The sequence below is a fragment of the Neopelma chrysocephalum genome, unplaced genomic scaffold (assembly GCF_003984885.1).
Source record: "Neopelma chrysocephalum unplaced genomic scaffold, ASM398488v2 Primary Assembly neopelma1_24, whole genome shotgun sequence".
Classification (NCBI taxonomy): domain Eukaryota; kingdom Metazoa; phylum Chordata; class Aves; order Passeriformes; family Pipridae; genus Neopelma; species Neopelma chrysocephalum.
The window spans coordinates 17666732-17692640 of NW_020897693.1; the positions used below are offsets into that span (position 1 = coordinate 17666732).

General features: G+C 56.0%; 1 protein-coding gene across 7 annotated transcripts; it reads right to left on the reverse strand.

Annotated features, from left to right (window-relative positions):
• Positions 1-1446: 1446 nt before the first annotated feature.
• Positions 1447-25889, reverse strand: LARGE2 (LARGE xylosyl- and glucuronyltransferase 2). Of its 7 annotated transcripts, XM_027706022.1 has the most exons (17): positions 25835-25889; positions 20147-20306; positions 18731-18831; positions 8001-8174; positions 7476-7732; positions 6998-7080; positions 6590-6713; positions 5985-6156; positions 5725-5829; positions 5351-5463; positions 5119-5244; positions 4822-4977; positions 4543-4706; positions 3997-4275; positions 3494-3640; positions 3129-3324; positions 1447-3016 (listed from the first exon to the last, which is right to left on the reverse strand). In XM_027706022.1, the coding sequence occupies exons 4-17, from the start codon at positions 8098-8100 to the stop codon at positions 2819-2821; spliced, it is 2220 nt and encodes a 739-aa protein (XP_027561823.1). In that variant the 5' UTR covers positions 8101-8174; positions 18731-18831; positions 20147-20306; positions 25835-25889; the 3' UTR covers positions 1447-2818. The 7 variants fall into 7 exon arrangements, with proteins under 7 accessions (XP_027561823.1, XP_027561857.1, XP_027561847.1 ...); XM_027706056.1 differs by lacking the exon at positions 18731-18831 and having other exon boundaries at positions 4543-4697; XM_027706046.1 differs by lacking the exon at positions 18731-18831 and having other exon boundaries at positions 4543-4700.
• Between the last annotated feature and the right edge of the window lie 20 nt (positions 25890-25909).

The following is a 25909-nucleotide window of genomic DNA, read 5'->3' on the forward strand; positions in this document are numbered from 1 at the left end:
GGATACAGAGCATCTGATCAATTTGTATTTATTTATTTTAACATTTTACTAAATAAAACACAGTAAAATCTCTTGTCTCCTTAGCTGTATGTACCAGGTGGGGACAGCGGGTCCCACAGGCACAGGGCATGGTGTAGTGCCTATAGCATATCCCCAGCCGCAAGAGGGGTTTCTGAGCATGGCTCTGTGCGGCGGCTGTGGCGTGCTCCGCTTTCTTGGCAAGGAGAAGGACACTGTGTTAGGAGAAATGAATCTTAGGTCCAAAAGGGGCTGCGCTCAGTTCAGATAATCTCCCAGTTCTGACTCAGTGGGTGCCTCCCAGCTGATGCTGCCCGGCCGAGGGCACATGGAGACCAACCTGAGCTGGGTTTACTTCCAAGTACCTCTACCCTCTTAGGCACATTTTGCGCTGACTGTGTAGGTTGGGAAGAATTATCTGAAAATTATGGTGCTCAGCCCTCCTTCTACAGTACCACCTTCCAAAATAACCATAGAGTCAGCATTTCTGTTGCCTCATAGCCATCAAAGAATAACCTGGAAGAGGACTGCTCCATCCCGGCACTGCTCTACCATGTCTGTAACAGCATCTAGCTGTGATCAACCCTCTTGTTGATTAGTGCAGCAGCAGCACGGTATGGGTGAGCTTTGGTTATATTAAACAAAAGCTACCTGCTAGGGACTGGTGGGGTGGAGCTGTGCATGGCTTCACTGTGATGAGCAATGTCTTCCCAGCCCTTCCCCAAGTAAAGCCTCAACACTTGCTCCTGGCAACCACCCTCATTCTTCCCCCCTGCAGATGCAAGGCTGGTGGCTCATGGGGCCTAAGAGCCAGCTTTTATTCCCAACACTCTTACAAAGCCAAGGCAGTTCAGCAGAGAGCCTCACCTGGTCCCACTGCCTGCACTGTGGCCAGAGCTGGGTGCCTGTCCTCCCTCCTCTGGACGAGGAAAGATCCTGCAGGTCATGGCAGAGCATCCAACTCAGCATGCTGCTCTCAGGGATGAGCTGCAGCACCACCAGATGAAACTACATCCCTTCTACCTGGGGGTGTTTAAACTGACTACATGCCTAAACCGTGAAGCCCCATGATCCAGTTCAGGGGTGCTGCCTGTGCAGGCAGGCTGCCTGGGCCCTGCTGCAGTGCTGGGAACCATCAGACTTGAGCCTAACAACCCTTTCAGAGCTGGCAGGGGACCAGTGCACCTGCCACTTGGTGATGCTGGCATTTCTTTTGCCTGCTGCTGCTCCTTGTTCCTTAACCTTCCCACTGTGCCAGCCCAACAGGAAAAGGGTTCAAACATGCCAGGCAGAGCAAGCCCAGTGATACTTTTCCACAGCCAAGGCTCAGGCTACTCCTCCATTGCACTCTTCCTGCTGTCTTCCCTCCAGGGGACATGTGGAGGCTCACGGCAGAAAAAATTAATAACCAGGCAGTTCTAACAAGAATGTGAAAAAGAATAAAAAAGCTTTAATTTAAAAATTAAATTAAAACGAGGAAAAAAGCAAGAGGCGCTTGTGCCCTTTCCATACCCCGTGCTTTGTATGGCTCCTCTTAGTCGCTCCCACCATGGACGGAAATCCTCACCCCTGCACAGAGCTAGCTCTAGCTCTTGCAGCCCAGAGCAAAGCTAAGGAGAGAACAGCAGAGGCTGCAGCAGCAACTGGCCCAGAGAGCCTCCAGGGCCACCAGCAAAATCATCTTGGAGGAAAAAAGGATTAAAAAGAAGAACCCCAGACACCCTAATTACTGAACTCTTATGAGAAAAGTATTAAATAATTTAAACAGCGTGAGGAAAGCAATGCGTCCTCTGTGCTCCAGTGTGTGATAGTGGTAGAACAGTGTCTGGTCAAGCTGCTTCTGGCACAGGGTTCCTGCCACAGTGCTCAGCTATGGTCTTGTCCAGTGTCAGTCGCATCCCTGATTGCTGATGGCAATGATTGCGCTGCCGAGAGCTGGGGAGGAGCAGGGTGATCCCTGCCAGAAACTTCTCTCAGCATGGACTGGCCCACGAAGCTGCTGTTTTGCTCCTGGCCATGGTTCACAGCCCAGCCCTGTGGGGCACTGCCAACACAACACAGGTCTGTTACCGCCACGGCTGCTCCCAGACGGGAGGTGCAGGTCTATTCTGGGAGCTCATTCTGGGGACAGCAGACAGCCTGTCCTGCTCTGGGAGCTCATCCTGCTTTGAGTGACTCCAGCACCACCAGTGCAGGGCTAACTCCACTGGAGACTGCATCCATATGGGTCGGGAGTAATAATACTTCTCTGCTGTTAACCAGCCAGCCTCGATCTCGGCTTGAACCAGGTCTCCAACAACTCTTGGTACTCCCTGGCTGGAGCTCCCAAGGTGCTGGGAGGCTTCCTCTGAGCCTGCTCCACAACCTCATCTCTCGCTCACCAAAGCCCCAGAGGAGTATGCAAGGACTGGAACTGGACCGCTGAGCAAGGGCAGAGCAGGGTATGGCACAGCTCCCAAACCTCTGGAGGAGCCAGGCCTCAAGGTCAAGTGAGCTAGTGAAGACTAGGGAACCCACATCTACTAAAAGAGAGGAGGGAGGAGAGCTGACCCCCTGGCCCCTGGCATAAGGAGGTTCCCCTGTAACTCAGGAAGGCTGTGGTAGCTTGACCTCCAGGCACTACCTGTTCTTGCAGCTGACGTCTTCCACCTTATCTGTGGGTATCCCTTTGGTGGGCTGGAGAGGCTGTGCTGCCAACTCCGTTCCCTCAGTCTGGGCTGCGGTGGTGGGCAGGGGCAGGAGGGAGGCCCTGCACCCTCCCAGTGTGCTGCTTGTACCCCGCACCCACTGTCCCCGGGCGTCACAGGCTTCTCTCGGCGGTGAGGTATTTGAGCGCAGCGGCCCCGTATCGCCGTGACAGGTCCTGGTGGAACTCCTCCCGCAGCGTTTGGAGGCAGCCCCGGTATCCTGCATTCAGGCGAAACTTGGAGATGTCGAAGCTGGGGGCATGGGGCATGTGGATCATGAAGGCATTGGGCAGGACCAGCAGCTCATACTCCTGAGAGGGGACAGAGCAACAGCATCAGCTTAGTGGTACCAACATGTCACTGCCTGGCCAAGAGCCCCCACACCCAGTGCCTCTCTGTTGCCAAGAGCACCCCCTCACCCACCTGCGCATCTAGCTCCATGATGTGGGATACTTTGTTCCAGCCGAAGCCCACGAACCTCTGGTCATACCTGGGGCAATCTCTCCTCACTACAACGTAAGGCTCGAAGTCTGGCTGCCACACCACACGGTACGGCACAGTGGCCGTCCGCCACTTGGCGTAGTCTGTTGGGGCGTGGCCTTTTGGCCACACGTGGTACCTGCGGGGAGAGATGGAAATGAGACACTGGGCAAAGCTGGCAGCTCCCTGAGACAGAAGGAGGATGCAGGGGGTCCTCTGAGACAGGGGGTGCACAGTCCCAAGGCACAAGGGTACAAAACTGGCTTCTGCCAGCCCCCCTTGGATAGTGGAGCAGTTCCAGTCCCTACCTGAAGGTGTAGAGGGAGCCCATGTCCAGCATGGACAGCAGCTCTGCTTTGGATTTGGGGAAGGTCAGGCGGTAGTGCAGGGTCTCAAATGCCGGCACAATGAGAGCTGCCTTCCTCTGGGGCAGCTCCAGCTGCTGGATGGAGTTCCTATGGTGATAGGAAGAGTATGAGGTCTCCCTGGCTGCAAGCCATGGCCATGGCCTCCTTCCTCAGCCCCTCCAGCCTGCATACCACTCCAGAAGGATATTAATGTCTGGACAATTTGCAGTGGTACCATGCAGAGGTAGGAGGAATGGGGCAATGCTCACAGCCACAGCCCCTTCCTCATCCACTGGGTGGATCCTCGTTCCTCTGACAAAAGCAAGGGCAGGTTCCTGAGGCTGAACATAAAGGGAACAGCTCCCAGTCCTGCTGTTGAGGACTGCTGCCTAGGGCTTTTCCTGAAAACTCTGGTGCCTGGGGAACCCTGCAGGTTGAGCTAGAGCGGGCTGGAGAAAGCTTACCTGAGGTAATCATAGAGGCCATACATAGGCAGGAAGTCAATGTCCGTCAGAAAGACGTACGGCGTCTGCGTGTTGGCCAAGGCCACGTTTCGCAGGAGGTTGATGGGGTAGAACTGCCCCTCCTTGTAGACAATGTGGTAGGCGACATTGCGGCGGGCGCTCAGTACCTCCGAGGCCTGGGCGTAGCGCAGGAACTGCTGAGCCTCAGCGTCTGACATGTACAGTGCCAGGCTGATGGGGCCTGCCCAGTGTTTGCAGATGGCCTCCAGCATCTGTAACCTGGGAAGCAGAGGGCAGTGCATGAGCAGCAGACCTGCCCTGTGGCAGCTTCGCCAAACCCAGAACGGGGCACTTGCCAGAAAGCTGCATGCCAGTCGAGCCCAGTTCAGGAGGAACTGATGCTCCCAGCTTGGAGTGTTGTTCCTCACTGCAAAATGTTGGTGTGAGGACAATGAGATGAGAATCCCTTGTAGCTCCAAAGCTGTGGAGCCTCAATGGAGGAGTGGAGGTGGGATCCAACCTCCCACTGGTCCTACCAGGAAGTACCTGTCCATGGAGAGCTGGGCCACTAGGGTGACATCGGTGGGGTTGGGAAATGCCAAGAACTCGTACTGCAGGAAGAACAGGTGGATGCGGTGCTGTGTGAGGTGCTGCTGGCGGAAATCATAGCAGGGATCATCCTCATCCAACTCCTCCAGTGCCTGCTGTAGCTGCAACACCATGAAGGTGAAGGAGAGCAAGAGCCCCACAGGGAGCTGGGGAGGCTGTGTGTGGTCTCTGCCGACCCCATGCTCTGGGGCTGGGGGCAGTCGCAATCACCCTCACCTGGTCCCTGGGTGGGCTGGGAAGACTGGCACAGCCAAAAAGCTCCCTGCGCAGCAGGTTCCCATCATACTCCAGGAAGGTCAGGTAGAGGTTACGGAAGAACTCCACATGCTTGTTCTTCACCCGCAGCTTCTTGGGTGAGTTCCAGTGGATCACCTGGGCAATAGTGTGTCACCCCGTGGAAGGGAAGCCAGCAGCACCCAGTGCTCCCCAAGCCCTCAGACCCCGTTCTGACTCCCATGGACCTCCAGTGTCCTTCAGGCCCTTTACAGTTTCAAAGGCAGCAAACCCACCCACCTTGAGATCTGAAAGCTCAGTGTAGCACTGCTCCGAGCGGGTGTGATCAGAGAGCTGCACATTCCAGAAGCAGGGAAGCCGGTACACCAGGGATGGGTTCTGCTTGATCACCGCGTTAAAGATGTCCTGGGAGAGAGAAAGGTGAGTGCACAAGTGGAAGAGGAAGACCCCCCATGCCAGCAGTACTGTGGGAATGCAGAAGGGCTGACCACCCCAGGGGAGGGACCATTACCTGATCGGCCAGCGAGGTGGAGAGCATGCTCATGAGCTCCCGCTCTGCCGTCAGCCGCCACATCTGCTCCCAGCCCAGGTGACGCAGACGGTCCAGCAGGAGCAGGATCACCCCTGAGTGCCAGAGAAGAGGGCACTGGGTCACTGAGGGAGCACCCAGCCATTACAGAGCTGGAGCGCAGCAGCCTGCATTCCTTCATCCCCTGGGATATGCCGCTTCTCTGCACCCACTCACACTACCCCGGGATGCTGTAGCATCATTCCCATCAGACCCTCCTACTTCACCTCAGCCTTTTCCAGCCTCCCTGTGCTGAGTGTTGCCTCAGCTGGATGTGCCATGAGACTGCAGGGCCCACCCTGGCAGCCCACACTCACCTGTGTTAAAGCCACGTCCCAGGGCCGGCCATGGTTTGTGGTTTTTCCACAGATTGCCCAAATACCAGTCACTTTGGTTCTCCACCAGCCCAATCACCTGCTTTTCTGAGGAAACAGAGGGCCATGGATGCAGCTCATCTTGTTATTGGTTCAGAAGGCCCAAGCAAACACACTGCACTGGTTCTGTGGCAGGTGGGGACTGCCACCCTGAGCCCAGCACCCAGGCCCATGCCAGGGCCCCAGAGGCACCCTGTCCTCACCAGAAAACTTCCCAAAGACAGCCCAAAGCTCGGCAATGTCAGTAGCAAAGGTGATGTCAGTGTCCAAGACGATGACCTTGGAAAGGTTGGAGGGCAGCGCCTTGGTAAGCGTCAGCTTCATCAGCCCATAGATGCCAGAGTAGTGCTTGTTGGGGATCCACGACACCTCCGGCTGCAAGGCAACGCAGCTCAGGGCTGGGCACAGCCAAGCCCTTCCCCTGCCTGGGCAGGACAGCTCTGTGTGCCCAGTACCCCGTGCAGAGGAGGCCAGCAACAGAAGGGCATATGTTGCTGTGGAGCCAGACAAGCCTGGAGCATTCCCTTCAGCCACCAGAATGCCCACCTGGACCCCAGTGTTTCAGTGCTCAGTGGGGGACTCATTCCACAGAGGCAGTGGTACCCCAAGGGGCCTCCCCACCCCTCCAGTACCAGCCCTGTGCCCCTTTCTCAGCTGCACCAGCAATGAGCCCAGAAAGGGGAGGGGGTGAGCGAGGGACCAGCAAGAAAAAGTTAATGAATCTCCACCTACTCTCCCCTCTTTGCTACTCCCCTCAACCCTCTGAACACTGGCTTGGGACAGGGCAAGGGGAAGGGCAAGAACCTGCCTTCAAGTCATCGGCATTGTAGAAGCTGATGTGTACAGAAGGCACCATCCAGGAGTGGAAAAGTGTCTGGAGGATCTGGTGGGCCACAGAGTCCGTGATGAAGTGAAAGTGGAGAGGGTTCTTCCTGCCAAGGGTAAACACAGCAGCACTCAGCACCACAGTGGGATGAAGAGGACACAGTCCCCATCACTCCCATCCCTGCCAAGGGACAGACATCAGCTGGAGGGGGGGAAATGGAGAAAAATCAGCCCTCTGGGAGAAACAAATCCCTCTCTGTCCCTCTAAGCAGTGGCACAGGGGCTAGAGAGGAGCCCTAGCCCCTCTCCTGCAGCATTGCCCCCCGCAGCCTGCAGCAGCTCATCTGGGAACCCCAAATAGTGGGCCTCTGGCACAGCACTTCCCCATTACCTGTGGAAGAGGATGGATTTCACCAGGGTGACCACGTCCCGGCTCGCGTTGTGCCCGGCACACACAATCGCAACATGCAGGAGCTGCCCAGAGACAAATGGTGCCTTTTTGAGACTGGACACCCCCTCCTTTCAGGGACTGTCAGCTCCTCCCTGGGACCACAACACAGAGAGAGACTCCATAACCCAGCACATCCCCTATGGAAGGAGCCCAGAGAGAGGCAGGAGTTCCCCAGTTCAGAAACAGGGACCAGGAGTCTGGCTGCCACTCTGCCTGTCTGGCTTCCTTCTCTTTGGAGAAGGAAGATGCCCTCACCCACTGACTGTGGCTCACTGAGCACCATGAAGAGCCAGGATGAGGCCCCAGCATGGCCAGAACATAGGGAGAGCAGTGCCAGGTGGGCTGCACATACATCCATGCTCCACCAGGGTCCCAGCCTCCCATCCCACAATATCACCATGCCAGTGCCATCACCCACCTCACATTTGTGCACTGTCTGCTGCTTGGGGCAGGCTGTGTGATTGCTCCTCTCACCCCTGGGGAGATCTCCATCCTCGGCAGAGGGTCCCCACTGTGGGCTGCCATCGCTGCCCTCCATCTGAGCCTGGCTGAGCTGCAGGCGGAGCTGCTGATTCTCCTCCTCGACCCTGCGCACCCGTGAGGCCAGAGCCTCCCGTTCCACATCCCGGTTTGGCTGCTCGCCCAGGCAGGGTGGCAGCAGGAGGAAACGGCCATCTGTGGAAGAGACACAGGTTATGTGGCGGGCATGGCAAGGCCAGGAGGGCCCAGTGTGGATGGTCCCAGCTGAGAGCTCCCAGCACACCTCACAAGTGCCCAGCCAACATCACAGCTCTGCTCCCCTGATCCCTACAGATGTCCCTGGAGATGTCCCCAGGTCAGATACACCTGCACCGACTTGCACGTCCACAGAGCACCCACCCTAAGGCCTCACCCCCTGTTGCACTCTCCCTTGATCCAAGGAGGAAGACAAGGACCCACTCACATTCAAGGCTGCCCACAAAGAGGTAGAGCCAGGAGAGGAGGATGGCCAGGGTCACTGTGGCAAGCAGCAGCTTCAGCTTTGTGCGCCAGGAGCGCAACATGGTGTGCCAGCAGGACACAGGTGGCAAGGATCAGGTGGGCAACTCGAGCCTGGCTGGCCCCAGCATCCTAGAGCCTGAGGGGCAGGGAAGCAGAGAGAGGTGTCACCAGCAGCCTGCACCCAGGTGTCTTGACATTCCCCCAGCAGGACATCCCCCATTGCCTGCTCCCTCCAGGACAACACCTGGACAAGTACAGCGGCAAGACAGGTGCCCATCAACACTCCAGACACAGCTTCTCCCAGCTGGCACCTTCCTGCCCTGTGCTGGGGCATTTGCCCCCCCCCCCCAGGACTTGTCCTGCCACCCTGCCAGGGCTACAAAGCCCGCGGAGGGGAGATCTCAAACATGGAGGGGGGTGGGGGTGGGAAGGAGGTCTCCAACCCATTTCACCCCAGCTGTGTGCCTTGCTCCCTGCCATCCTACAGGCCAAGGCTCCCAAGGGAGGGGAGAGGCAATGCTGAGAGGCCTCCCCGAGCCGGGCGGTTCACGGAGCCTGCCCGTGGGAGGGAGTGCGGTCCCTCCCCCGCCGCCCGGGCAGGCCGAGGGACTGGGGCTGCCCCGGGCAGACGGCCTCAAGGACGCAGCGCGGGGCCGGTCGGGACCCGGGGAACTCCCGCACCTAACACCGCTGCCCACTTCGGTGGCAAAGCCCGAAACGCTTCGGTGAAACTCGTTCCCCGGCCCCGCTGGGGCACGGGGCGGCCGGAGCAGCCCCCTCGCCCCGCCGGCGGGACGCTCCTCCACGGGCTAAACCCCACTCATGGCTCGGGACCGGTGGAGAGCCCTGCCCCTAGACCCTCGGAGCCAGGTACTCGGGCCGGCAGAGACCCCAGGGGCAGGGCCACCCACTTCCCCCCGCAGCCTGGCCTCGCTCTGCCCCCCTGCCCGCAGCTCCAGAACGAGCCCCTGCCCTCGGGGCAGCAACATCTGGAAGCTCAACAAAAGCTGCCGTCGGGATGAATGGGCCGGATTAGGGTCTGCTCCCCCTGCACACACCCCCGCTGAAGTCCATTGATGTGCAGATGCCCCTGGGGCCGCGGGGCCTCGAGTAGGCGGCTTGGGAGAGCACACCACTCCCCCCCTACCCGGGGCCCCTGGGGCCGGGGTGCAAGCGCCTGCCCACTGCAGGAATCGCAGCTGAGGGCGGATGGATAGCTCCATCCACCTTCAGCGAGGAATACTCAGGCACCGCAAGGGCTGGGGCATGGCCAGCCCGAGGGAGCATGGCCATGCTAGCCCACTGGGGATGCTGCTGTGTCCACATGGCAGTAGGCATGGCACCTGAGGGCTGCACTCCTTTTCCTGGCAGAGAAGGGGTCCTGCTGGCACCACAGCTCCCTGCAAGCCAGGCCTGGCATTGACCTCCTTTTCTGCTCTATAGAGCAGGCCAAGCATGGGCATGGTGGGGAAAGGGGAGCTCACACATGGAGCCCACCATGCCCAGGCACCCCTTGTCCCTGCCACAGCCATGGGCCATGCTGGACACATGGCAAGGTCTTCATGTGCTGCTATCAGCCTGCCTCCCATCCCTCATGCCAAGCTCCACACAAAGTTTGGGGGATGCCCAGGCCAGGCAGGAGGGGCAGGGGAGCAGCAAGGAAAGATCAGGGAGGTCAGTCAGCACCCAGCAGTCTGGGAAGCTGAGGGACAGGGAAGCAACTTCAGCACAAACGAAGGATAGAGAAGGTGGTGCCACACAGCAGAGCCTGTCCTGCTCCTGCTTGCCCCCATGGCCCCTCATTGCAGGAATAGTACTCTGTCCCCAACCTGCATGTAAGCACACTACTAGGATGGCAATTTTGGGAGCCAGGATGGGACCTGCAGCAAGCCACCTTCCAAAACCTCTCCCAGAAGCACCCAAGGAGTCCATCCATACCCCCCTCACAGCACACCCATCCCTCCTGCCACCCCTTGTCCCGCTCCTCACCTGGACGCTCGCCTTCCCCCCAGGCAGCGATTTCCTTACCTGCCTCTCCCCTTGCCTCCCTCCTCGGTGCCTCCCCAGCCGGCTGGCAGCCCACTGCTGCTGCTCCCTCCCGGGGCTGCTGTTCCCCGTCCTCCCTTTACTCCTCCCTTCCAGATCTGACACTTCCCCCCCTCCTTCCCCGCTCTCAAACCCAAGCTCCCCCCGCACGCCCCGCAGGCCCCCCTTCCAGAGGAAGAAAGAACAAACAAAACAAGAGATTAAATTCGCTTTCTACTCAAGAGCCCCCAGCGCCACAGGCACGGAGTTGCTCAAACTAAATTCGGAGGAACCCATTCTCCTTCCATCCCCCTTCCTGCTCCCAGGCCTCAAATATCCTCCTTTACTGAGATAAGGGAAGGTTCAGGATTATCTACCCCCTACCCACCACCCACCTCCTTCTTTTCTGGGGCAGGTGCAGGAGGCTTTGTCCCGTTATGGAGAGATTTCAGGCGGCTCAGGACGGCAGCAGAGCCCACCCTGTCTCCCCATGGCTAGCCGAGAGGGGCTGAATGGCCAGCCCGGGACACAAGCATGGCGAGGGTGGGGTGCAGACCTTCTGCTACCCGGAGCGAAGAGATATTGGCCGGCGTTTGAGCACTTGCCCCTTACCTGAGAGGGTCCAAGCCCCACCGTAGATTTGAAAAGGAAAGAACTATCCCCTGCTGTCTCAGACTTGCCCCAGTCAACGGGAGCGAGCAGGAGGGCGGCAGGAGGCCGGGGCTGGGAATGCTAACTATGCGGAGACAGGATCTACCTGCAGCTCCCCCCGCGCCCGGCCCCGAAGCTGGGGAAAGGCGGCAGCCCCTGCCCGGGGCTGGAGCGGAAGGAGAAGCCCCTGCCGGTAGTGTCCAGTGCCGCGTGTGCCTGGAAGCGGCCGGGTGTGCTGGGAGAAAGCCACCACTGGCAGCAGCCAGAGGGGCTGGGTTGCAGACCGCCTGCACGGCGCTCCTGATGAAATGTAAATTGCCCCTCCGCCCCACAGCCTCGGGCGAGCTGCGGCGGGCCCCGGCCTGCCTGTGCAGCCACAGCAGCATCTGCAGAGGCACAGGCAGGGGCCGAGCCCCGGGGCAGGGGCAGGCCGGGTGTGCGCCCAGGCAGCCCCCAAATCCCTGCCCTGGGAGGCACGTTTACCTCCCGCTCGGGCAGCTCCCGCTTGCCTTTGCAGAGTCCCGGGTACAACAGGGACTAGCTCCTCAGCAGTGCCCTTCTGCCCTGCCCGGCCCAGCCCAGCCCCAGCAGGGAGAGGAAACCCGCGGGCTGCCCTGCTGCTCCTCTGAGCCAGCAGCTCCCCAGGGCAGGAACCCTTCCCTTTGCTCCCCCACCTGGCCCGGGGCACATGGAGCTCAGCCCCCGGGACCGCCCTGCCCCTGTCCCATCCATCATGTAACAGTCTTCAGCTGAGACAGTGGCCACGCAGGGCTTCCCCATGCTCTGGGAGAGGAAAGTGCCTCCTGCTTCCACTGACCACTACGGCCTCTCCACAGCTTTTCCTGTTCTCTATAACTTGCTTGCTCCCAGCACCAGACCCAGTGCAGTGAGATCCAGCCAGGCCCTCGCCCGCCAGGGCAGGAACAGGTAGGCTGTTGAGGAGCATAGACACGGCAGGGGCAGTTTTAGGATGTTCATGGGGGTGGGGAGGAGATCGCAAGCCAGAAGGCAGCTACACAGTCTCTCCTCCTCCGTGAAACGTTAAAGGCACAGCAAGTGGAGGGCAAGGCTGGAAGGAGCTGCTAGGCAAGGGGCACAGTGGGTACCAGCAGCTGTGGCACAGCATGCAAGCCTCCTGGCTCTACCCCTCCCTGCAATCATGGCACTGAGCCTCTCTGCCCTCCCTCCTCAGTCTCCTTGCTCGTGCCAGACAAGTGCAGCCAGCAGTAAGACGAGAAGTTTCCCAATACTGCCGGTTTTCAATCCCAGCACGTGGGTGTGGGGCAGAAGTGCTGTTCACAGCAGGTTATCCTCCCTCCCCCACATTCTTCCCAGGTCCTGCCTCAGCAGTGATCAGGGGACAAGGCAAATGGGACAGAAAGAGGCACCTGAGTCCCCTTTCTTGCTGGAAGAGGCTGACAGCAAATGCCAGGGAAAGGGCAGGCAGGACCCAGGTCTTGTCTAATGCCGGGACACCCTGCCTCCAGTGACAACAGGACAATGGCCAGGGGACAGGGAATGTCACGCCAGCAGAGCTGGGCAGCTGCACAAACACCAGTGCAAGCTCACACCAACCTCTGAGGCGTGGGCAGGAGCCCAAGGCTTGCTTCCTGCTGGCCACCCCTCTGTGCACAAGCAACCTTCACTCCTGGGACAGTGCGCTTACCTTGCTTGCCCCAAGCTCCCCCCAAGAGCTGCCCATGTGCTGGCACCCCACTCCTCCAAGATATTCTCTTTGTAGGACTATGGCTCAGCCTGGCTGGCCTTCACTCTTTATGGTTCAGTGAGTGTCAGGTGAGCAGTTAATGTTTAGGGACAGCTGGCAGTGGGAACTTTAGCATCACATCAGCGTGTTTCCTCCAGCCCTGCAAACACAGAGTAGAGCAGCCCTGTTTTCCCATAGCACCAGTTGGCAGCAAGGCCCGTGGCAGGGTGGGCGTCTTAACCTGTTGTCTCTTCTAGAACTAATGTGCACCTGCAGAGGGATGCTGAGGCACAGCTAGACTGCAGGTCCCAGGGCAGTGGCCCAGAGGGGCACAGGGACAGCTCCAGGCTTGCTGTCCCTCTACTGCCTCCCCACCAGGCATTGCAAGTCAAGAAGTAGCCTGGCTGTTCCCCATAAAGAGCTGCAGGACAGCCAGCAGAGGAGTGACTTCATGGAGCCATGCTGCCTGTTGTCTTACCTAGCTATAGGTAACAGAAACTGCAAATCCTTCTCCCGTCTCATTTTTGGAACAGCAAGAGTTTAGCTGACCTGCTTAGACTCCCTCAGCAGGAGCCCAACACGGCAGCTTCCCGGGCTTGGAAAAGGTGACGAAGGGCCTGAAAGCTGTGGCAAGTGATTCAAAGCCAGACTGGCAACTCACCTTGAAGGTGAGACTGGCACCACCACACTTTGATGAGAGGCAACTGGGGACGATATCTTTTGCTCTTACAAAGAGATGGGAAGGGACAGGCTGGTTCCTCATTCAGCAGGTCGCCTTTAAAGCATGTACTGCAGCATCCATCTGACAAAGTGCCTTACGATTCAGGGTCACCTCCCTGTCCCCCTCCCCACGGCTAAAATGCTGCCACTTGAGGGGGGCTGTGCCAGCCAGCAGATACCACACAAGCAGTGCAGAGCAGGGTAGCTGCAGGAATTTACAGAGGCGGAATGGAATTTGGCCAGAAGAACAGGATTAAAACCCCATGCTCTGGATTACCACGCCGTCCCTCCCTCCCCAGTCTTATGACAAGCAAAACTTAATTGAGATTTTCACCTTCATGTTTCCCTGCAAAGAGCAACCTGTGGCAAAACAGCCAACACATTCTAGATGTGGGATCAAGCAGCACCTGCAGAGTTGGATACCAACATGTGAGCTCTAAAAGAAGGAAGCATCCTCATTTCCCCACTGTCCCCAACACCACCAAGCTGCAGAGAAAATCCTACAAAGGATAAGATCCTCCCGGGGCAACAGGCAGCTGCACCTCAGTTACAGCTCATTCTCAAACTCTCCTCAGGCCTGTAAGATTACCACACACACAATCCTGCCACTTCAAGTTCAGTTTTGTATTCTGCAAAGGTCATACTGAAAAGTATAAAGCTTCTCCTTCTCTGGCAGAAGCATAGCACTTGGGGAGGAGGAGCAAACAGTCTCTGAAGGGTGCTGAAGTTCTGAGCTTGGCTGAAGTAGGGACTTCTGTCACCAGACTGTTTCCCTGTTTCCAGAGGAAACAGGCAAGTTCAGGCTGGGTCTGACACAGGAACGCCGTTCTGCTTACCTCTCCATCTCTAAAACGCCAGGAATGCATCAGGGAGCAACTCCTCTTAGCAAGGACTCCAACCACGAGGCCCTGCTAGACATAGTCTGCTTTTGCAAAGCAACACTGCATCCAGTCTCCCTGTCCACAACCAGGCACTGCATTCAGCTGCCTGGCAGAGCCCCAGCAAGAGAGGGCTGTGCAGGGCACATGTGAGGAGTCCAGTGCCACAGCAGAGTGTGCAAGTGTTGCGTAGGAGGCTTAAGCCTACCAGACATCCCACAATGCTTACAAGCTGGGCAGCTGCATTTTGCCACAACTCTCAGGCAAAGCAAGAGGGGGCCACCCAGCTAGCAACACAGTTCCCAAGTGCTCTCACTCCTGTTAGGCCCAAGAAGAAGTTGGAAGAATCCAGCTGGCAATAGCCCTCAACCGTGTCTGTGGGGACAGTGGGGCAGCAGAAAGCAGGGTGCTGGTTTTCACTCCTCACTGCAGCAGGAAAACAGCAGGATAGACCCTGAAAGCTTCTGTGTGAGCTGAGCTACAGCATATTTGCTATACTGTTCAGGACACCCACGCAGACATGCCAACACTACCAGCTGGGTTTCACTCCAGGCTAGAAGTAAGGATCGCCTCCCAGGGACCAAATCACACCTTGACAGCAGGAAGCCTCTCACCCAAGGGCTGTCCAACCCTTCGTCTGGACATGGCTCTGGAGCAGCCCACATTCCCCCAGCACTCGGCTAGCCCTGTGACCACAGTGCCAGGCTCAGGGTGAGCGAGCACCATGCATGTCCATACTGGTCATGGGTTTCCCACTTCAGCCTATTTCCTGCACAGCCTGGTGGCGTAACCAGAGCTGCTCCAGCCTGGCACTGGAGGTGACCCCTGCGCCTCTTCCCCCCATGAGCCTCTGCCAATTTGCTGCTGAGACCCCCAAGAAACTCAAAGAGGAGGTAAGTGTTCAACACACTGCTTCCAGCTTTACCTCCCTGCACTACAAGTTGTTTGATGCCAAGAGGATACTCGGCAGGTGAAGTATCAACACCGACTGACCTTTCTCTGGGCCTGATGAAGCACAAGCCTAACTGACAACAGCTGCTCTGACACAGACACATAGAGTCTACAGAGTCCTGGATCAAATCTCATCCACACGCCTCCCTAGCCAGCACAGCCTGGCATAGGAGGGACCAGGCCTGGGCACTGTGCAGCAACATTACTCAGGGTAGGAGGACCTCAACTGCCTCTTGAAACAGGAGCAGCATCGGAGCTGATCTCCAGTTCCCTTTCCCTCTTCTGGGATTAGGTTTCTACTATCTGCATTTTTGCTGATGTCTGTGCTGCTAATGGCCAGCTCTGGATCCATTAGTTCACCGTGTCCTGGTCTCCGGATGTGCTCTGGGCATCAATACCTGTTCACCCCTGCCATTTCCTGATACTTTCACTACCGTGGTCTTGCGGCAGACAGCAGTTCCTGGTGTCAGAGCCAAAGAGGGTCAGCAGCTACAAGCTCCAGCTTTTATCCAAGTCAGCAAGCCCTCCACCAACTCCAGCCCTGCCATCAGCACAGCTGGAACACCCAGCAGGCATCATGCCCATATAGCAAGGGGTGGGAATTTCATCCTGTGAAGTACTGACACCCAAAGTTTCCAGCTAGCAGTGCCCATGTGCATGGACTAACAAAAGATTCCACCCCCATGCCCCAAATCTCCCTTTTCCCTTTAAATGCTCTTGAACAACCTGCACCAGGGGCTGCTCGCTGGTGGGATAGGGGAGACCATATCCCACCATATCTGGCCAAACCTACCCCCCTACATGTGCTTGTGGAGTCTCCATCATCTCATGAAAAACTAATTAGGTTAATTACAGCAAAAAAAGAAGACAAAGGGACTCCAACAACCCCAGATCAGACTTTTCTCTGCCTGGAGAAGTTCACAAGCAGTATGACACTGTCCTCCCTGCCACCTCTGAGAAGGTGCCAGGGGCATGGCTGTGAGCCAGGCCCTCAGGTGCCTGCCATGCATTGTCACCAGCAGAGCTGGGTAGGTGTTTTCAGCTGAATAGTTATTGATTGAAAACTGCAGTTTCCAGACAGCTCAGACCTACTTCCTCTTTCAATACAAGTCTTGGACAAGAACAAAATGCTTTGTTTTCCAAGCAAAAAGTCTCATTTTGCATTGTTTTGTTTTTGAGGTGTGTTACATTTAAAAGAAAAGATAAAGGGTCTCTCAAATTCGTCTATGTTGTGGTTTTTTTCCATCCAGCTTTTCATTTTGGGCACTAAATCAAGCAGTTAATTATTTGTTCAGCTCTGCTCTCCAAACAAGCTGAAATCATCACGAGCCAAAGGGCCGGAGCAGCTCTGCCCAAGCAGCAGTGCTGAGGAGGTGTTGATGTTTTTTGTGCTGCAGGCTCCTTTCAGGCCTTAGCTCGAGCTCCCTCAGGACTAGCAGGCACTCACCTGGGAGGAGGAGAGCAGGGCCCTCAGGTGTCCCACTGAAAGGGCATCCACCTGCCCCACTGAGCAGCGGTTCAGGACACACAAAGTCACTACCCCTGCTTGAAGGACATGCTAGAAGCAGGGCTTCCCATGCCAACTGTCCTCCACAGTGCAAGCACAGAGTCATAGACTATCTTGAACTGGAAGGGACCCAAAAGACTCATCGAGTCCAACTCCTGGCTCTGCATAGAACAACCCCCAAAATCACACCATGTAACAGAGCATCGTCCAAACACTTCTTGAACTCAGCCAGACTGGGTGCTGTGACCACTTTCCTAATGAGCCTGTTCCAGTGCTCAACCACTCTCTGGGTGAAGAACTTTTTCCTAATATCCAACCTAATCTTCTGCTCACACAGCTTCATCGCACCATGGTCCCTCACTAGTCCTGCTGGTTCTTGTGACTAAAGCAACTGTTCAAAATGCCATCTCTTGGAATGCCAAACTGTAGTCTGGCAGCCAGGAACACACACAAGGCACCTGACAAGGAAAGGCAATTCCTTCGCTTCCTCTGCAAATCCCTTTTTCCTTCCAGAAAAGCAGCTGTGCCAAAGGGGAGGATGCTGCTCACAGAGAGCCACAGCTCATGGATGCAGCCTGGTGCCTCTTCCACCAGACACTGGCCAAAACTGGGAACTGTGCTTAAGCAGCCTATCTTCCTTGTCCAGAGCTATTCCTGGCATCAGTGCCCTCAGTGCCCAAGCAAGGCTGAAAGCAGAACTCATCCACACAGGAATGGAACAACTGCACTATAAATAGCAAACCAGGATGGCTCAGGATAGGTTCTAAAAATCCCAAGCAGCAATACTGCCATCCACCCAGGGTGCCCTGGACACTTTGTAAGACCTGAAGCGATTCCTGAGCTACAGAGAGGCTTACACATTGCAACAGTGTGGAGAAAAAGCTGCTGTTCAGGCTAAGACTTATCTGCAGAAAAGCATATGGGGCATTTTGCATTTTGGAAATGAAGTAGTGACTGATGGGGGCAAAAAAAGGACAGGAACTGGATCCCAAAGGGGAAGCAGTTCCTAAAGCCAGGCAGAGGAAAGGAGAACACTCCCAATACCCAAACTCCTTACTAACCATTCCCACCACTCCTCCTCCTGCTTTTCTTTGTGTTCCCACTCCTGGGGCTTCTCACACCGCTGAACTAAACCCTAAACTTGCACACCAAAGGACAAAGGCAGGGAAGAAACAGCATACCTCAACCAAGCAGCAGATGAGGGGCTTAGGACAAAAGTTCATGTCTCCTACAATCCACAGCCATCTCTGCAGCGCCCAGCCTGCACCAGGAGTCAGACAGAGGCATAAGAGCTCAGCCCATCCTGTGACCATCAGGGTCAAGTTTCCCTCCTACTTCTAGGAAGAGTCTTATCCTTTCCACCACACTTGTCCTCACTACTCCTTCTTCCCTGCTGGTGGCTCCATCCAGATTCACAAATACTCCACCTTCCCCTTCTCACTGACAGCATATATCCTATCAAGGGATTTCAGCCTCCACAGATGAGGATAGGACCAGCCGCATGCAGCACTGCCAGGCACCAGCCTCTCACTCTCAGCAGGGAGCCCTGCTCTTCCAGCAGTGCTGCAGCATGGCTTACTTGGGCATACACTGGGAATAAGAGCACAGAAAAGACTGTTGGGAAATTGGGAGAGGGGTGTATGCACAGGGAAGGCACAGACCTGAACCAGATCATCCAGTATATAATCACAAATGCACGCAGGGAAGCAGTTGCTTCCTCTGACAGAAAGGTTGTTTTTGTTAGAACAGGAAGACAGCACTCAAAAAAAAAACCAAAACAAAAACACCAAATCCCTGCTTTATTGCTCCTAGAACACCAAAACCAGACAGAGCATAAGAAGCAAAGACACCCAGTGCTGACTACAAACTCACCTTGAGAATTTTGGAAGCCCACAGCTCACTTTGCTTCCCCCCACGACTCTCCTCTCACCCTTTGCCCTTCCTCCTCTGCACAGCAAGCAAGGAGTGGTAAAGGTCTCGAGTTTAGCCAAGTTTCCACTCAGGGAATAGAAGCTTGATAACAGACTGGACAGGATGTGAGCACCCATTGAGGAAAAGGATTAGTAACCCCCTAATCTGCACATTTTGGAGTCTAAGCACTTTACTCTGCTCTTTAATTAAACCATGGAGTGCAAAGATTGCCAGAAGTTGGAGAACACGGAGGAAGAAGGAAAGGAAACAGGCTGTGGCTTAAAGGCTGTTCCTTGTGGCTTAATTGCAAGAAGGAGGGCATCACTGGCAGGGATGTATTTTACCTGAAGTGCTTTATGCCAGAGCTGTTGAGCATCCTGTTGCCTTCCCTGACCCAATCTATGGGAGGGTTGAGGGCAGGATGAAGGGGAAACTGTGCAATGGCCTGGGGATGACAAAGGAAGAAACAAGGGGATCCATCAGACTGGACAAAGCTTTACCTGTGGCAGCTTTGTCTGGCTGGCCATGACTCCCTCCTGAGTTCCCTGCCTCCTGGGAAACAATACGAGCACCAGAGCACGTTTGTCTCCACTTCACAGACCTGTCTGCACAAAAGGGCCTTGTTCCAGCACTTATCTGGCTCCAAGGTAGGGAGGGGCCAGTGCCTCACTGCCCTGGCACCCAGGCAGGATGTTCAGCTCCATGCCAGGCTCCTTTGGATCTGCCTGGCAGGGGAAAATTTCCTGACACAGGTGAAGAGGGAAACCTTTTACCACAGTCCATGACAAACAAACCAGTTCAAATAATGGCCTGTTTCCCTCAAGCTGTGCTCAGGCCCACTGTGCCCATGCTGAAAGCAGGTAGCATGCCTGAGCCTCCAGAAACTACCTGAGCAGTGAGGACAGGAGCCCCATAGCACAGCACAGGGAGAAAGGCAGCTGGTGCCATAGCTGGAAACAGGAGTGCCAGGGAATGGCCTCGCCTCCCAGAATGGTCTGCCTCCAGCTCTGCCCCACCAGACAAAGGCAGGGGGGTGCATGTGTGCAGGGGCAGCCTGTCACTCCTACGTCCCTCTCTTCCCTCACTCCTATTCTTCGGAATTCCTCTCTTCTGTTTGCTTTGTTTCAGATCTCAATGAACAGGAAGAAAAGGGAAGGAGCCTTGACAAATCCGATCAAGTCACAGACATGCTGAGGCTCCCTCCTGCTGGCATACCAAACCCTGCACTAATGAGGGGTAGGGGAGAGAGAGATGGCCACTGAAAACAGTGGCCTCACAGAAACACTTGAGGTAAAGGACAGAGGGAAAAGAAGCTGCTAGGACAGAACAATGACAGCACAAGCTCCCAGCATTCAGAATGGGGGTCTTCCCATTTTTCCTGGCCCAAGGAGCTTTCTCCAGCTCCTCAGTCCAGGTCCCAGTGACCTACTACCCACTACACTAGAAACAAGCAACAGAACATAGTAGTGCCTGGGGAGAAGGATCCAGACATGCACACTGAAGTGAACAGCCATAGAGATGGGATCACACTTTATTCCAAGGATTCATGTGGCAAATCTGGTCCTTCCCTCCAGAGAACTGGGCTATGGGGGGCTTACAAGTGCCAGTGCTTGTGTCTCCAGGACCTCCCCACTGGTCCCAAATACCCACAGACTCAGGCCCTTCTGCCATGCACTTATCCTGTTTACCCATTTAGAAGCACTAAAACAAAAAAGGAGCACCACATGTAAATGATCTACTTAACACATAGGGTAACTAACCTTTGAAAGCTGCCAATGTTGCAGGAGTAGCTGGGAACAGCTGGAGAAGTTGGCAGGCCCTGGTGGTGGCTGTGAGGACTCCCTTTAACCAAGGATTCACAGTCTGAAGGGCAGATAAGACATCTCAGCTGTACTTGAGGGGTTTGAAGCTTGCTGTCACCTGAAACCCAAATGACAGTCACGTGAAGAGCCACTGCATAAGAGAGGTCTGGGGACAGGTCCCTGCACAGCCAAGAGTGTCACAGGTCAATGGCACCCAACACCTTGGTCCTGTCCCCTTTGTCCAGCCTGTCACAAAGCACAGCTCAGTGTCACCCAAGGCTACCCAGACAGCCCATGGGAGAATGACTATTTGAGCACTGCATGTTCCTAGTTGCAGATCACTGCACTGTCCTGTAGCACGTTCCCCACCCACGCAAGGAGGACTGTGCACGTGTCCCTAGAATTGCTGGCAAAGCCACAGCCACTGTATTGCATCGCAACACGAGTCTTCACACCAACTCTTCAGCAGGATGAGGAGCTGGGGGAGGGATGCAAGTTCCCTGGCCCCCTCCCAAACATGATAGCAGTAGCGAGTGTCTACCTTGTGAGGCAATGAAGGGATTAACTATCACATCCAGTAACCCGAGCCCCTGTGACATACCCTGGGCAGCCCCATAATGGGAGTTAAGAAAGTCTTTCTAAATAGATGCACACGGAGAGAAGACGGGTAAAGGCAGAAGGGAGAGAAAGCAAGCAAAAACCACCAGACAACTTGCACTGCAGAAAGCAGAGAGGTCTGCACATGTTACTCCTCCTCAGGAAATCCTCTTCCTCTGCTGGGATCTTGCTCCAGCTCCCACAGAACTGGGCACACACATTTCACAACTGCAGGCTGAAATGGATAAGTCCTTCTCCCAGGAGGCTACAAAGATTATTGTCTTGTTATCAGGAGAAAGCTCAAACCAGAAGCACAGTCACACCAATATGCTGGGGCAAAGGAATTAGAGAAGAATTGGGAGTTTTGATTTAAAGCCCCTCTATCCACACATCATTGCTCCAAGATGCAGCAGGAGCAGGACCTTAAAAGCAGATAAAAACCTACCAAAAGCATCTAACTGCTCTGTCTCACCTGTTTTAAAACCCCAAACAGAGAAACAAGTGTGCAGTGTGCTGTACTGTTGCACCCCTCCAGACAAAGCAAAACCCAGGCCAGCCTGGCACAGCACAATATGACACAAGGGAGGCAACATTGATCCCTACAAGAGCTGGAAATAAAAAATAACAACAGCTGCTACCTGAACAGTGAAATCCAGCAACTCCGACAATGAAGTACAGCACCACACTGCTCAGCAAAACCCTCCTTCAGCAACAAAGCCTGACACTATTTTTGCTTTGCGAGTCTCCCTCAGATTCCGGCTACAAGGTGGCAGCCAGTGAGAGGACACGTACAGATCTATGCACACGTCAGTAAACAGACATCCATCTCCTCCATCATCCCCACTCTACCTGTCCTGATCTGTCAGCTCCTGCCTCAGACCAGATCTAAGAGTGGAACCTTAAAGATGGATACTTCTGGAGCAGGGGGAACAGGATATGAACCAGGATGCCAAACCCTCCTGGCACACATCCCTTTTGCAGGCAAAACGCTCTCCCTTGTGCTACCAGAGCTTTGCATTTCCAGGGAGCACTTCAGCAGGTAAGAGCCAAGTCCCTGGCACCCACATGGGACAGGAAGCAGAAGCTGCCTGCAACACCACCAAGTAGTTTCAATAGCAAAGAGCTGGAAAAGCAAAGGCCCCTTCAGCAGAGCTAATACTGAGTGGAAGTGCCAGGCACGTGTCTGCCACACACAGTAGTGCTGCCCACTAGGATCCACCACAGCATGACCACCAGCACCACTGGGACAGCAGAGTTCCTGTTCTCACATGGCAGGAGCCTCACCTCCGGGGTAGAGCCCATGTCACACAGGTGAAACCCAGCCACCAGCAGTTATTTACATAACACTGTGCACAGGACCTGCCAGACCTGGAGACTGGTGGGACTGATCTCTAGGTGTGCTGCCTTGTCCAGGTGGGGTCAGGGAAGCTAGAGTAAAGCTGGGGAAAGGCAGGTCGGAAACCACAAGCAGTTGCCCCCCACTCTCCAAAAAGCAGTTGCAGCATCCTCTCCCTCAGGGCCCAGCTGTATCTCTCCCTTGGAGTGTTTCCATCAACTCAGGCCACCAGAGAACTGCGCGTCCAAAAGTTTTTTCCAACTGCATCACATGGTTATTAAAAGACATGGCCTCTCCTTCTCAGCCTTTGGCACAGGCAGATTTGAGTATTACAGGAGAGACTGCACATTGCTAATGAATCAGGGAAGAGAGTTATCCAAGTAACAATCCAGGGCTCTAAATGGCTTTCTGGAAAAGGCATCTGGAGGCAGTCACTATCTCACAGCGGGGCTCTGCACGCATTGCCAGACATGTTGTTCCTCCTGGGAAGCCAAAAAGAGTCTCTCCAGAGATGTCAAGTCTGAGCTAAACTGGGAAGGGCAAGAGTACATTGACAAAGATCAGCAACAAAATGCCTCCAAGTCAAAACACACATAAAAGGCCCCTTAAGCTTGTTTGACCTGGGTTTCCCTTCCCCTCAGACTACTACTTCAAGTAATAGACCTGTCAGCAACAGTTCAGGAACTCAAGGACTACATCCTTGAGTTCATTCCCTGCCAGCTGCTGACTTTCCAGACCCCAGGAGGGCTGTCTGAGATCAGAGGTACAAGCTGCTCAGAGACTAGTATGCTTCATTGCCTTTGTCTCCTCATTTGGACAGAGCTTTGGAGCTCTCCTGAAAGGTGTTGGCCTCCAGTGGGATACCGTGAGTGAATCAGGCCTTCCATTCTGGGCAGGGCTCATGTGACAGGGACTAAAATACTTCCTGACATGTCTCAGTCTACAGGTTATTTGGAGCAAGTCATAATTTATCCCTAGCTATCCCAAAGTATGTGCTGAGCTCATCCAGAAGCAAAGAAAATACATGGCCAGACCATGGTGTGGGAGCTGAGAAGGGCAGGAAGGGATGTCCCAAGGAGACGGGGCCAGAAAGGCCATCTCAAGCTTCATGAGAACTGCTCCCCTCCAACCACATTCAGAAAGATCCACATCCCTGAGCTCATACTGCCAGGCTCCTTCCCTCCTGACAGTGGAAGGATAGCAGGAAAACACGGCTGGGTAGAATATCCTCTTCCCAGCCCAACTACTAATCTCTGAAGACAAAGCCAAGCATCATTATACTGAGTCTATTCTCCCACATCCTGCTCCCCAGCTCTAACACTGGCAGGTGCTGTATGAAAATGTCCTCACTCACCCCAGCACCCTGAAGACATGTTTTGAGCAAAGCTTACTTAGGATGAACTGCCTTAGACCCATGGCAGTGCTTTGCCTGGAGTCCGGCTTCCCAGAAATGGTGTGGTCTTGTGGATCTGAGCAAAGAGTGAGACTGGCAGCCAAGCAAGCTGGACTTCAGCACTGTACCCACAGATGGGCTGGCAGAATGTTTGCTTTTTTTTTGGTTTACTTCTTTTCCTACCATAAGTGCTGAGCCTGCACCCCTCATCATCAGAGCATTGGAACTATTTGGCCTCAGTTATAGTCAGTGGATTTCCAGTAAGCACAAGTCCTCAGCACCCAGATTAACAGTAAGCACTAAGGAAAGAGCTGCTCAATGATCATTCCAGGCACAGTCAAGAGAGAAACTAGCCACTCAACCCAGCCTTTCACCTTCTATCTGCCCCCCCCACACACCATGGGCACTGTAAGCCAAGGCAATTTAAGTCCTGCCCAGTCTCATGGGCTTGCTGCTGCTCTGAGAAGCCACCCCTCCTTCAGTGCTTCCTTGCAGCCTATTTACCATAAAAAGGCAGTATGATGCTATTCAAACTGTCCTCCAAAATAATGAACTGCAAGAAGGAGATGAACCAAAGAGGACATGACAGTGGGTGGGAGGTGGGGGCAAGGGGTGAAGAAGAAGTGGCTGTCAAAATGCTGCTTGCTTAGAGACAGAATCACACTATCTATGCTGTTCAGAGTAGCCCAAGGACTTTGTGCATCAAGCTTCACCTCTGGCTGAAGACAAGGTGTCTTTGGCAGTCTCCTAGGCAGCCGGCTCTCAGATTGCTGTCTGGCAGAGCTAGAGCTTCTCCTTGAAGCAGAGCAGCTCTGTCAGTCTGCACTGGATATGCCCCTAGAGTCACCAGCAGCACACACCTACCCTCAGCAAGCTCTGCTCCAGACCTCTGTCAAAGGCTTTGGGTGCTATCTCACCCACCTTTGTCTTACACTAGCAGGTCAGCCACCGTGAAAGGCAGAGAAGCTCACAGGTAGCACCGCAGGTAAACGGAAAGTTGGGTCTAATCCATGTGATTCTGACTAAAAATGTTTGTTTAGCGCCAGACTGCTTGCCAGCAGTATCTCGTGCCCTTTTTGAACTCAGCCTGCTGGAAAACAAACCCTCGGGGGAAGAGGAGAGAGAGATCAGGAAGGATAAAGTGCCTGCCCATGCAACTGTAATTCCCGCCGAGGAAGCCGCAGGCACACACTGTGCCCATTGTGCAGAGGTAACCGGACAGGAGGAAGGAGGGGCAGCTCGGCCCAGCTCTGTGCGCACCCGGGAGCCCTGCGAGAGGCCAAGAAGCGCCTCCTGGCCCATGGGCACCGCCGCCGATCTTTGCCCCGGTCGGCGTGCGGGGCCAGGCCCGGCTGCGGGAAGGGGCCGCGGGGCGGGCAGGGCCGGCAGCCTGGGCTGAGCGGGAAGACGCTCCCGGAGGAGCGGAGGGCAGAGCCGGAGCATGGCACGGAAGGAGGGCGAGAAGCCACGGTACCGGGCACAGGCTGGAGCCCCCTTCCGCAACAGGCTGCAGCCGGCCGGGCCCTGCGCCTCCTCCCGTCTGCGAAAGGGGGTCGGAGCTGGTGCGGCAAACACTGAGCGCGGCGGGGCCGCACGAGTCCTGCGTGGGCTCCGGGAGAGCCGCCACTGCACGGCCCGACTCCGGCCCTTCTGCTCCCTCCTTCGATCCCCCCGGCCCCAGATGGGGATAGACATTGCCCCGTACGGACAAGAGGATGGCAGCCCCCTTTCCCGAGGCCCCCCGACCTTTCCCAGCCTCCGGGGCAGCGCCTCCCCCTACCCCGCACCCAGCAGGTGGGCACGGGCCGCTCAGCCCCCGAGCGGAGAGGGGCTGCCCCTGCCCGGTCGGTCACACCTCACCCTTCCCCACGCAGAGCCCTCGCCAGGTGCAGGGCGACGGCTCTCCACTGCCGGGCAAGCAGCGACCCGGGCACGCCCGCGGGTGCCCATCGGAGCCCCGCCCCGCAGCACGCCCCCGGGACAGGGGCTGCCGTACGCCGCTCCCCGAAGGGTTGCGGTGGGGCAGGCACCGCTCCCGGTGCCCGCGCTCGCTCCCCAGCGCCATCGGAAACTTTTTAGGGGTGCCGCAGCCAGTCCCGGCAGCTCCCCCGAGCAGCCCCCGGCAGCCCGCACCCTGCCGCCCCGGCCCACCAGACCCACGCGTGGGCAGACCCCGTCCCCGCCGCGGCGCTCAAGGAACGTGTCCCTCCCGGGGGCTCCCCAAACCCGCTCGTACCCCGGCTCCTCACCCTGCGGCAACCGCGTCCCCCTCTCGGGACAACCCCTCGCAACCTTCCCCCGCGGCCTCAGCCCGCCCTACCTGCCAAGCTACCGCCGCCGCCGCTCCTTTAAACCCCTGCCCCGCCGCCCATCGCCGGCTCGGCGCTCGGCCCGG

Excerpts from the sequence above, each read along its gene's own strand:
- LARGE2 (XM_027706005.1), bottom strand. The coding sequence starts at position 8,100 with ATGTTGCGCTCCTGGCGCACAAAGCTGAAGCTGCTGCTTGCCACAGTG. Across the intron at positions 7,733-8,000 it reads CTTTGTGGGCAGCCTTGAAT|ATGGCCGTTTCCTCCTGCTG; the intron begins GTGAGTGGGTCC and ends TCTCTTCCACAG. Across the intron at positions 4,707-4,821 it reads CCAGCCCACCCAGGGACCAG|CTACAGCAGGCACTGGAGGA; the intron begins GTGAGGGTGATT and ends ATGGTGTTGCAG.